Source organism: Anolis carolinensis, chromosome 1 (assembly GCF_035594765.1).
Source record: "Anolis carolinensis isolate JA03-04 chromosome 1, rAnoCar3.1.pri, whole genome shotgun sequence".
NCBI lineage: Eukaryota > Metazoa > Chordata > Lepidosauria > Squamata > Dactyloidae > Anolis > Anolis carolinensis.
Window position 1 is genome coordinate 145,023,263 of NC_085841.1, and position 12,489 is coordinate 145,035,751.

The following is a 12,489-nucleotide window of genomic DNA, read 5'->3' on the forward strand; positions in this document are numbered from 1 at the left end:
GTGGGAACTTCAGTTTGCTGGCTTGTTGGCAGGGACAATAGAAGAGGGTGGAATCACCGCACCGCAGCAGGACACCTCGGCCTTGTCCACCTCTTTTTAACATTTTCTTCTTCCACTTTCCAAACGCCTTTAAAGGCAGTGGTACTCGACGCTGTGGCCGCGGGACGGCCGCCTTTTGTTCCCCCCGCTATCTTGCCGCGCACGCGGGCGGTGGCGTTTGCCCGTCAGGGCGTGTGCCTTTGCGGCTGATAGTGACCTCTGGGCGCATGTCCTCTGGCTACGGAAGTGCTTCTTGCTGCCTTGTTGGCAGCGACGATAGAAGAGGGTGGAATCACCGCACCGCTGAAAGCGGGACACCTCGGCCTTGTCCACCACTTTTCTAAATTTTCTTCTTCCACTGTCCCATCACCTTGAGAGGCGGTTGTCGACGCTGTTGCCGAGGGACAGACGCCTAAGGTTCCCCTCGCCCTCTGTCCGCGCCCGAGGACGGTGCCCTTTGCCTGTCAGGGCGTGTGCCTTTGCGGCTGATAGTGACCTCTGGGCGCATGTCCTCTGGCTACGGAAGTGCTTCTTGCTGCCTTGTTGGCAGCGACGATAGAAGAGGGTGGAATCACCGCACCGCTGAAAGCGGGACACCTCGGCCTTGTCCACCACTTTTCTAAATTTTCTTCTTCCACTGTCCCATCACCTTGAGAGGCGGTTGTCGACGCTGTTGCCGAGGGACAGACGCCTAAGGTTCCCCTCGCCCTCTGTCCGCGCCCGAGGACGGTGCCCTTTGCCTGTCAGGGCGTGTTCCTTTGCGGCTGCTAGTGACCCTTGGGCGCTGGTTCTGTTTGTTGGTAGGACGATAGAAGAGGGTGGAATCTCACCGCAGAAAGTCTTACACTCAGAAGTAAGACTTGTAGTCTTCAACTATCTATGGAGAACTCTCGGACAGATTCAGAAAAGAAATTCCTGTTGGACATCAACGGCGTCACTTCCTTCAAGTCCATGCCATCCTGATGCTATGCCTGTAAGATCACTACCTCCTTGAATCGGACGGGCAATAAAACATGGAGGATGGACCAGTTGGATCTTCTAACACTCCCAGGCACTGTCTTGTTTTTCAAAAAGGAATTCTTTTTAAAAGTGCCATTTTTTCCCACGCTCTGCCTTCCTAACGGTCAAGCTCTGACATCTGCAGGTTTCTGGACTACGGCATTGCAATGACAATGCCAGTATGCGGTCCTCCAATTTTTGCATGAAGTCTCTTTTCTTTTTTTGTGTAGTGTGGACACAGCTCTGCAAAACCTCTACTAACTTGCAGACCACAGTCCACACCTACAGTGAGATGTTGCAAGAATAAAGTAAAGGTCTGTCAAACCCTCCTCATCCAATCCATGCTGTTGACAGTTACACATCTCTGTGGTTCCCTTTGGCTTCCTTCTCAACCCAGCTTTGGTCATTTACCTTTAATAACACCAGACACACACACAAGTCTTCCCTCTAGTTCAACGCCATAGAAACATTAACCTGACATCAGAGCCGTAAAACATTCCAGTTCCGAAAAGCCTTCGAGGACTGTGGGGTGGATCGCTGGCAGATGAAGAATTGGTTTCCAGGCAAAGAGTATTTCGCACTTTATTGATTTTTAACTCTCAAACTACCTCATCTATGTGCAATTATTCAGCCCTCGGCCACAGAGCCCTGTTTTTACACCTCTGTTTTTTAAGCAGATAATGCTGTGACAGCTTTCTTATTTTATGTGTTATTGAAGCAACATTTCCTTTAACAAATATAAAATTTTGGGGTTTAATTGATCACATTGTATTGCTGACGGCCACGCCCCATGGAAGCTGCTCAGAGTCTCTCCGGGAAGATGGCCCGGGTAATAAAAATTAAGATCTTACTGTGGTATTAGAACAATCATTATTGATGTCATGATGTCCACGATTTCCCTGTGGAATGCCAGCTAGCTTGTGTCCTCCCGGGAAGGGTGCGGCCAGGGCCGCTGACGGTTTGCTGTCATGGAGTGTGCCTTTGTGTCGGCTACAGACTGTGTTGCTATGGTCTGGTTGACACATTAGTCAGTGGGGCTTGGGCCCACAGTTCACTATCAGACGTGAAGAATACACGCCCTTCCCCATGTGGATTCAGTGGTGGGCGTGGGGCCGGCCAACGGTGGCCGGCCCCCCTGGTCAGTGGGGCTTGGGCCCACAGTTCACTATCAGACGTGAAGAATACACGCCCTTCCCCATGTGGGTTCAGTGGTGGGCGTGGGGCCGGCCAACGGTGGCCGGCCCCCCTGGTCAGTGGGGCTTGGGCCCACAGTTCACTATCAGACGTGAAGAATACACGCCCTTCCCCATGTGGGTTCAGTGGTGGGCGTGTGGCCGGCCAACAGTGGCCGGCCCCCCTGGTCAGTGGGGCTTGGGCCCACAGTTCACTATCAGACGTGAAGAATACACGCCTTTCCCCATGTGGGTTCAGTGGTGGGCATGGGGCCGGCCAACGGTGGCCGGCCCCCCTGGTCAGTGGGGCTTGGGCCCACAGTTCACTAGCAGACGTTCAGAAGACACGTCTGAGGGGCTTGCGCCCACATTTCCAGGTATTTTACTTCTCTCTCTGTCTCTGGGAAGCGTGCCGGCCAACGGTGGCCGGCCCCCCTGGGCAGTATTTCAAGGTGCGGGCCTCGCCGCCTGTGGGTGTATCTTTCTTTTGTTTTGTTTTTGCTGCCTCACGGCCAACGTGGTCGTGTTTCCCGCGGTGCACCGCATCTCTCTTCTCTCTCGGCTGTCGTTCTTTAACCCTTTGTACGATTTGGCACGGAAGCCTCCTTGGGGGCGGCCTCTCTTCCTTTTCGGGAAGCGTGCCGGCCAACGGTGGCCGGCCCCCCTGGGCAATATTTCAACGTGCGGGCCTTGCCGCCTGTGGGTGTATCTTTCTTTTGTTTTGTTTTTGCTGCCTCACGGCCTACGTGGTCGTGTTTCCCGCGGTGCACCGCATCTCTCTTCTCTCTCGGCTGTCGTTCTATACCCCTTTGTGCGATTTGGCACGGAAGCCTCCTTGGGGGCGGCCTCTCTTTCTTCCTTTTCGGGAAGCGTGCCGGCCAACGGTGGCCGGCCCCCCTGGGCAGTTTCAAGGTGCGGGCCTCGCCGCCTGTGGGTGTATCTTTCTTTTGTTTTGTTTTTGCTGCCTCACGGCCAACGTGGTCGTGTTTCCCGCGGTGCACCGCATCTCTCTTCTCTCTCGGCTGTCGTTCTATACCCCTTTGTGCGATTTGGCACGGAAGCCTCCTTGGGGGCGGCCACTCTTTCTTCCTTTTCGGGAAGCGTGCCGGCCAACGGTGGCCGGCCCCCCTGTGCAGTATTTTAATGTGCGGGCCTCGCCGCCTGTGGGTGTATCTTTCTTTTGTTTTGTTTTTGCTGCCTCACGGCCAACGTGGTCGTGTTTCCCGCGGTGCACCGCATCTCTCTTCTCTCTCGGCTGTCGTTCTATACCCCTTTGTGCGATTTGGCACGGAAGCCTCCTTGGGGGCGGCCACTCTTTCTTCCTTTTCGGGAAGCGTGCCGGCCAACGGTGGCCGGCCGGCCCTCAGTGCGCAGTATTTAAATGTGTGGGCCACTCTTTTTCCCTCAGTGGAAAGCGTGCCGGCCAAAGGTTGCCGGCCTAGTATTTTAAGTTGTGGGCCACTCTTTTTCCCTCTGTGGGAAGCGTGCCGGCCAAAGGTGGCCGGCCCTCAGTGGACAGTATTTTAAGTTGTGGGCCACTCTTTTTCCCTCTGGGAAGCGTGCCGGCCAACGGTGGCCGGCCCTCAGTGGACAGTATTTCAATGTGTGGTCCACTCTTTTTCCCTCTGGGAAGCGTGCCGGCCAAAGGTGGCCGGCCTAGTATTTTAAGTTGTGGGCCACTCTTTTTCCCTCAGTGGAAAGCGTGCCAGCCAAAGGTGGCCGGCCTAGTATTTTAAGTTGTGGGCCACTCTTTTTCCCTCTGTGGGAAGCGTGCCGGCCAAAGGTGGCCGGCCTAGTATTTTAAGTTGTGGGCCACTCTTTCTTCCTTTTCGGGAAGCGTGCCAGTCAACGGTGGCCGGCCCCCCTGGGCAGTATTTTAAGGTGCGGGCCTTGCCGCCTGTGGGTGTATCTTTCTTTTGTTTTGTTTTTGCTGCCTCACGGCCAACGTGGTCGTGTTTCCCGCGGTGCACCGCATCTCTCTTCTCTCTCGGCTGTCGTTCTTTAACCCTTTGTGCGATTTGGCACAGAAGCCTCCTTGGGGGCGGCCACTCTTTCTTCCTTTTCGGGAAGCGTGCCGGCCAACGGTGGCCGGCCCCCCTGGGCAGTATTTTAAGGTGCAGGCCTCGCCGCCTGTGGTGTATCTTTCTTTCGTTTTGTTTTTGCTGCCTCACGGCCTACGTGGTCGTGTTTCCCGCAATGCACCGCATCTCTCTTCTCTCTCGGCTGTCGTTCTTACCCCTTTGTGCGATTTGGCACGGAAGCCTCCTTGGGGGCGGCCACTCTTTCTTCCTTTTCGGGAAGCATGCCGGCCAACGGTGGCCGGCACCCCTGGGCAATATTTCAAGGTATGGGCCTTGCCGGCTGTGGCTTTTTCTTTCTTTTCTTTTCTTGCCTCCAGTATGTTACAACACAATCACACATCACAACACCAAAAAAAGGCCAAAACCCACAACAGGCAATGTGCCGTGCTTTCTATATTTAATATATATAATACAAAATAATAAATACAGCCAGACTTTTGAGCTGCAAGGATATTCAGTGCAATTCAACCAGACCAATAAAAGATTAACCTTCGAAAAAGGCGACCAGGCTTTGAAACAGTGATACTACTCTGAATCTGACCAACCAAAGAATTCCCCTAGATAGCAAGCACCCAGGCTTTGAACCACCGAGGCTATTCATTACAATTCTACCCCCCTAAAAGGCAAGTACCTAACCTTCCAAGCAGCAAGCCTATTCCTTTCTATTCCACCTCACCAAACAAGGATTCCCATAAGAAAATGGCCAGGCTTTCAGGCTACAAAGCTATTATTCACTGTTATTCCACCTACCTAACAAAGAATTCCCATACACCACAGCAACGCGTGGCCGGGCACAGTAAACTATAAAATTGTGCAATAAATCTTAGGAAAGGGCAAACGCTCTGCAATTTAGCAAACAAGCAGGGTGGATTGTGTTCTCCCACTTTACCAAATTTGATCAGTATAGCTGAAAAAATGAGAGCAGGAGAGCCCCCGACCCCCCCCCCGGGGCTGTTTTGGGGCGACCGCGCATGCGCGTCCGCCATTAACGAATTAATTTCGAAAATAACGAATTTTCGTTAATTTCGAAAAATTTTGGGGACAAAATTCGTTATTAGCAACAAAAACGAAAAACTGCCCCCTCTAGTTTTGAAACGAGTTTAGAATCAAATTTTTCATGGATCGATCAAGCCTAGTAATCAGTCTCCCTAGTGTTAGAAAAAATGTGACCTACTGAGGTCCGAATGGCCACTTGAATGTGTGCACACCTTTGTCGTTCCTGATCCTTTCCTTTCTCTATTTAAGGAAGAGGACAGTAGTGAAAGTGGGCATGTCACTGCTCTCCTTGAAATCAGCACTTAGAATAGTTGACCATGTCTCGAGATCAGGGCCGGCCCAGGGAAATTTTCAAGTGTAGGCGAACAGAATTTTGGCACACACACACACCCCAAACCAATCGGGCATCAAATTGTTGCCAGTTGCAAGACCACCCTGAGTCCTCTTCGGGGTGAGAAGGGCGGTACACAAGTATGGGAAATAAATAAATAAATAAAATCAGGACAGTAAAAAAAGAACACTCAAAAACAGGGGAATTCCAGACATGAAACAATCAGGGCCAGCCAACACCTCCCAGCAAAGGATCACCCCAGGCAGGAAGCAGCCAGGCTTTGAAGGTGCAAGGCCATTCAAAGCTAATCAAGGTGGCCAACTGCAACATCCACGCTTGCCTCAGACAGACAAAAGTTCTTTGAGTTCTTTCTCCCAACCTTTACATTCCATAGATATACAAACCCCACTTACCTAGTTTCCAACAGACCTCTTGCCTAGTTTGCAACAGTTCACGATGGCGGCAGCAGCGGGAGGAAGAGTGGAGCCACTGGAACAAAACAGTGCTGGCGGCGGTGCCCGGGGTGGTACGGGAATGGTGGGCCTTCCGTCTCCACAGCAATGGGGCAGGGCAACCTGCCCAGGAGAGACCCGTGTTACTGCCTAGGTAGGCCGCTCCACACCGTTGCCATGGAGACGGAAGGCCCACCATTCCCCCACCACCCTGGCCGCCAGCACCAGCACCGTTTTTGCCAGAACAAAACCGTGCTGGCGCTGGTGGCCGGGATGGTGCGGGAATGGCGGGCCTTCTGTCTCCACGGCAACAGTGCGGAGTGGCCTACCCAGGCGGGACCCGTGCTCCCGCCTGGGTAGGCCGCTCCGCGCTGTTGCCATGGAGATGGAAGGAATTGGAGGGTGCACGCAGGAGGGAGGGCCTGAGAAGAAAAAGGGGGAACAGAAGAGGGAGGGAAGAGGAGGGGCGGAGGGGGGGGCTGGCAGGGAGGGGCCCCGGGCCCAAGGAGGTGACTACCTACCGCTCATCCCGCATCAATGCCCGCCGAAGCGTGACCTGAGGAGGAGGAGAAGCGCAGTGAGGGGAGGGACCAAGGGCGGGGTGGGGGAGAAGGCCAGAGCTGGGAGGAGAAGGAGGAAAAGCGGGGTCGGCCTGTTTTCTTTCCACGAATGGCTGCTGCTGGGCTGTGGCGTCGCTCGCCCTCTCGCCATCCGCTGCCGCCTGTTTGATTGACAGCTGGAAGAAGGGAAGGAGAGGGCGGGATGGAGGAGGGCGAGGAGGAGGGGCCTTGCAAGGCCTAGGCTGACACCCACTGAGGAAGGAAAAGGGAGGAGGGGGCGGGGCCAAGGAGGCGCGAGCCAGGCCCTCGCCTTGAAAACGCGGCAGGCGCGAGGCCACAATGCAGAGGGGAGGAGGAAAGGGGCGGGACCAAGGAGACGCGAGGGACGCGTGGGGAGGTGACAACCAACTGTCATTTTTTTCAAAGCCTGCACATGCTCTCTTGTTGACAGGCTGAAGAGAAAAAAAAGGAGGCAGGGTTAAGGGCTTCTGTTCAACCTCACTGTGTGCTTATGAGCCGTTGATTGACAGGCCTGAGAGGACCAAGGAACGAATGGGGTGGAAGCACGAGAGAAGCACGAACCCGGGCTCGTGCACCTTCTAACTGACAGGTCGGGAAGGGCGCGTTGGCCTCTGGCGCGCCGAACAGAGAAGTCCACGATCCTCTTTTTAAAAAGCCTTTGTGGAAGTTAGAGGAGAGACAGTTATTACTAACTGCCGCCAGGTGAAGCGAACAAAAAGTTGGCTTTAGGGCACTTGGAGGCGCCTCAAGAGGTCAAGTGCGCCTCCCAACTGATGGCGCTCCAGGCAAATGCCTAGATTGCCTTAAGGGTGAACCGTCCCTGCTCGAGATCTGAATTCTTGTTAGCTAGCTACTGTAGTTGCTGACTGAGCACAAAGTAGGCCCCTAGTCAACTGGCAAATAGGACTTTGGAGTGAAGCCTTGAACAACATGAGAGAACACACACAAATGTAATTGTTGAAATGGGGAGGAAGGAAGGAATGGGAAAGAAGGCAGGAAGAACATAACACAACAGCTGTGATTATACTTAAGGAAAATCTCCCCACCAGAGGTAGTCCTATCAAAACATCCCCATTTCATAAGTGTTTGGCTTCTTTGCTCAGAATAATGACATTCTCAAAGTGCTAATTGTTTTACCTCTTCAGGCTTTTATAAGATGTAAAGTACTACAATTCTATAAAGTGAAAACCTTCCCTTTAGCAAAATTAATATGATGGAGGTTTTTCCATAATAGGAATTGAAACTGGGTTAAGTATTGTCTTGGAATGTGTCATACTCATTTTTCAAATGTTTTGAAATTGAATCTCTTAACAGAACCAAATTCAAAAGGGTATTGGTGTTTCAAATGGGATTTTCTTTTTCTATGCTTCTTTAATATTGCAGGCCCTTGGCATCTGCTGGGCTTTGGTTTCAAGATCCCTAGGGATGTTCAGGTGCCATTATATACAGTTGTGTAGTAAAATAGTGTTTCTTATACAAAGTGGCAAAATCAACGTTTGCTTTTTAGGATTTTTAAAAATATTTTGAAGCCATGGGACTCTATATTTTATATTAGAAGAGCAGAACACTACCTAATGCAGTAAGTAACCATTGCCTCTCAATAGTTGCACCCATGGAAGGGTTTAAAACTTGGAACTGGGTCACTCAAATCTGCAAGCATCCCAGCCTGAAATTGCTCTTGACTGGAACAAAGTAAGCAAAGATAGGCTCCTCAGCTTCACTTCTACTTCCATCCCAGTCTTCCATGTCCTTCCTCCTAAGGCCAAAGCCTGCCACTTTATCTACAGGGAAGAGGACTATCTGATGAAAAATTTCAGCAGATACTACAAAAACCCAGCAGGCTGCCCACTTGCCAAACAGGAGTAACATGTGATTTCAAAATTAGGTCAGAAAAAGTCTCAACACAGCAATTTTGTATCCAGGAAAATCTTTACAACCCTTTTTCTAGGAATTGATGAAGAGGATTGGGGAGAACGCAAGGATGCAACTGTCAATAACAAGTCCATTATATTCCTCATAATGGGTAAACCTATCTTTGTTTGAAAGTAATAAACATGACTATACAATATATTCTATCCAGATGTCTTTGCATTGATTCAGACACTGAAGTCCAGAAACCCATTTTGAAGAATAGTTGGATTTAACATACATCTTATTTAAAAGACAAGAGAATCCCTAATTCTATTCTTGTTCTTTCCTATTTTATTTTGTTGACACAAACACTTTTTGTGTATTCCACACTGTTTTCGGCCAGTTCCTGTCCACAGACGCGATTTGAAGCTTTATATACCAGCTCCCCAATCAGTTATAAAATCAATATACAATCGGAAAGAAGAGGAACAAAATCTGGGAATTTTCAGTCAGTGTGGATGAGCTCTTAGCTTCAAATATTTTAAAATCTGTATTTGTTTCAAAAGTAAATTTGCCTGGGATTCACATGTCTGGGTTTGTGCAGCTTCACACCTCAGCTAACTGTCAGTTCAAGGAAGCAGTGGATCAGTGCAGTATGTTTTTGATGGCAGTCCTTTGAAATGTTTTTTTATTTATCTTGAACAGTTCAGATTTGTAACAGAATATATCTTGTCGGGGTCTCACTCTGATTGTTGTTTTGAAGTCTGGATTAATCGAGATTTCCTTGTACAACCCTTCCCAAAAACTGTCTGCCAACTTCTTCGGATTATTGAGAGCAGCTGAAGATATTATTAGTACCATTGTATTTAGTTTGGAGTGCAGATTTCTTTAACTTTTATCCAAACTCTCCCTGATCTGGGAGATGTTGGAACTGTCATAAAAGTTGTCTGGCAAGAGAATAGTTAAAAAAAAAACCAAGTCATTGGGATTTATTTTCTTTTTATGAGTTACATTTAGCTGCCAGTTTTTGGCAAAGTGAATGTTTTTAATTGTCCCTTTCTCCATTTCCCTTCAAGGTAAACTATCTCTCGAAGAGTTTATTAAAGGTGCCAAGAGTGATCCTTCTATCGTGCGGTTGTTACAATGCGATCCAAGCAGCGCAAGTCAGTTCTAATTAAACTCTGGACAGTTTGCAAAGAAAATTACTGGCTTGTTCAAGCTTTGCTCGTAAATGGATGCCTTCTTAACCATTCCTCGGTGGTTAGCGGATGAGACTCCGTTGCCAGATTGTCTGTGAGTCCAAGTGAAAGCCGGTCTCACTCCTCTCAACACACTGATGAAAATCCTCCTCCATCTTCCACAGTTCCATCATTTTTCTGATTTATGTCCATAATGTTATTATTTCCTCACACATCTAACATAACTGAAAGGTATGTTTACATGCAGGTTAAAGGGGAGTTATTGCACATCACTTGATTAATATGAATGAATGACTTTCTTCTGTTCCCCTAGAAGACGTATTGTGCCCAAGACAGAAATGGCAAATGAAAGGCAAACTCATTTGCCTCCCAGAAAATGACTATGAAATGTGGAATAAATTTAGTAGAATTTTTTAAAAGCATGAGACCAGATTCCTTTCTGAGAGGAAGATTGCTTGCACTTATGTAATGGTCTTTCCATTCTATTAAATATATAAATATATATATTATATACATAAACTATATATATATGGTGAAGTAAAATTTTAATATTTAGGTCGTATTTAATATATCAAGTATATTAAACTCATGCTTTATTTCTTGTAGTTGTCGGTGATTACCGGTATTTAGATCTTTTTTAAAAGAGAAAGAAAGAATGAACATATGTAAGCATAGCAAACTTGCCATCAAGGCATTGCATGACCAGCTGTTTGTGAATATAACACTGTTTTAATTACCAATGGCAACACTTTGTTCGTTTTTACTGTCAATTGATTGAGTCCTTTTATTGTGTTAATGAAAAAGGAATAAAATCGTACTTCTGTGCTTCTCGGCGAAGTGCCACGCCTTGTGGTGGCAGCATTTGACTTGGCTTTTGAGTGAGGTGAGGTGATTTGACATGCCCTTGCTATGGCCCTTCTACTTTGTTGCTGTCCATCTCTGTTAATAGTCCTGTGCATTCCAGTGTTATTTAATAACTGCCTAATGCCAAGAAACGTCAATTGAAATAAAGACTCATTTTCTTGTCACTCGGTCTCATATTTTCATCACCTGATTCTTGCCCATCACACATTTGCTCTCCAACAAGCAGTAAAAGAGATTTATATGCTCAATGAATCTTATCTAAACAGGATTGCTGAATGGCAAGTGAGTGAACCAAGGTTTTCCTCTTTCTTTATGCTGGCACTGACTGATATGCCTGAAACACACAGGGCAGGGAATGAACGGGGGAAAAGGAATTCAAGGTATAGTTGTTGCTACATACACCAGGGAGGGTACTTGTAATGATAGTCTCTTAATGTGTTATCGAAGGCTTTCATGGCCGTAATGACTGGGTTACTGTGCATTTTCCAGGCCATATGGCCATGTTCCAGAAGCATTCTCTCCTGACGTTTCACCCACATCTATGGCAGGCATCCTCAGAGGTTGTGAGGTATATAGAGAAACTAAGCAAGGGAGGTTTATATATCTGTGGAATGTCCAGGGAGAGAGAAAGGACTCTTGTCTGTTGGAGGCCGGTGTGAATGTTGTAATTAATCACCCTGATTAGCATTAATGGCCTTGCAAGCTTCATTCCTGCCTGGGGGAATATTTTGTTCAGAAGTGTTGGCTACCGCTGATTGATTCATGTCTGGAATTCCCATGTTTTCAGAGTGTTGTTCTTTATTTACTGTTCTGATTTTAGAGCTTTTTAATACTGGTAGCCAGATTTTGTTCATTTTCATGGTTTCCTCCTTTCTCTTGAAATTGTCCATTTTAAGTTGTGAGGTCTGTTGGAAACGAGGCAAATGGGGCTTATATATCTGGAAAGTCCAGAATGGGAGAAATAACTCTTGTCTGTTTGAGGCAAGTGTGAATGTTGCACCTGGCCACCTTGATTAGCATTGAATGCCTTGCAGCTTCAAGGTCTGGCTTCCTCCTACCTGGGGGGATCCTTTGTTGGGAGATGTTAGCTGGCCCCGATTGATTTATGTCTGAAATTCCTGTTTTCTGCATGTTGTTCTTTATTTACTATCCTGATTTTAGAGTTTTTTTAATACTGATAGCCAGACTGTGTTCATTTTCATGGTTTCCTCCTTTCTGTTGAAATTGTCCACATGCTTGTGGATTCAATGGCTTCTCTGTGTAGCCTGGCATGGTGGTTGTTAGAGTGGTCCAGCATTTCTGTGTTCTCAAATAATATGCTGTGTCCGGTTGGTTCATCAAGTACTCTGCTATGGCTGACTTTTCTAGTTGAGTTACTCTCCAGTGCCCTTCATGTTCCTTAATTCATATTTAGGCAATGTTGAGTTTGGTGGTCTCTCTGTAGACTTGTCCACAGCTGCATGGTGTCCTGCAGAGGTAAAAGGATCCCTCTTGTCTTTCACTGAATGTAGCATTTGTTGGATTTTCTTAGTGGGTCTCTTGCTTAATTTTCCAATATATCTCACAACCTCTGAAGATACCTACCATAGATGTGGGTGAAATGTCAGGAGAGAATGCTTTTGAAACATGGCCATACAGCCCGGAAAATGCACAACAACCCATAGTCTCTTAAGGCAAAACATGTAGCAGTTGATGAGAGACTTGGGATCATTGAATATCAATCAAGATACCTTATTCCATAGTATTTCTAGCCATCTCCAGGGCAAAATGACATCCAACTGAGTATTGGTGGAGAAGGCCAGGTTCTCCTCTCTTTTGTTTCTGGTTAAAGATTGAATAATTTGGTTTTAGTAAGTGCAGCTGCTATAGTTTCACGTGGATTGCCTATATGATCTAAAGAATATTAATCTCTATAGTAAAGATT

The 12,489-nt window shown here is 47.8% G+C and overlaps 1 protein-coding gene across 2 annotated transcripts in view; it reads left to right on the top strand.

Annotated features, from left to right (window-relative positions):
• Positions 1-10,729, top strand: part of hpcal1 (hippocalcin like 1) — a 133,434-nt gene extending 122,705 nt beyond the window's left edge. For both annotated transcript variants that reach the window (XM_062983671.1, XM_008117540.3), the window contains one exon: positions 9,579-10,729. In XM_062983671.1, coding sequence (XP_062839741.1) covers positions 9,579-9,676 — 98 coding nt within the window. In that variant the 3' untranslated portion in view covers positions 9,677-10,729. The remainder of the gene's footprint in view (positions 1-9,578) is intronic.
• Positions 10,730-12,489: the final 1,760 nt, after the last annotated feature.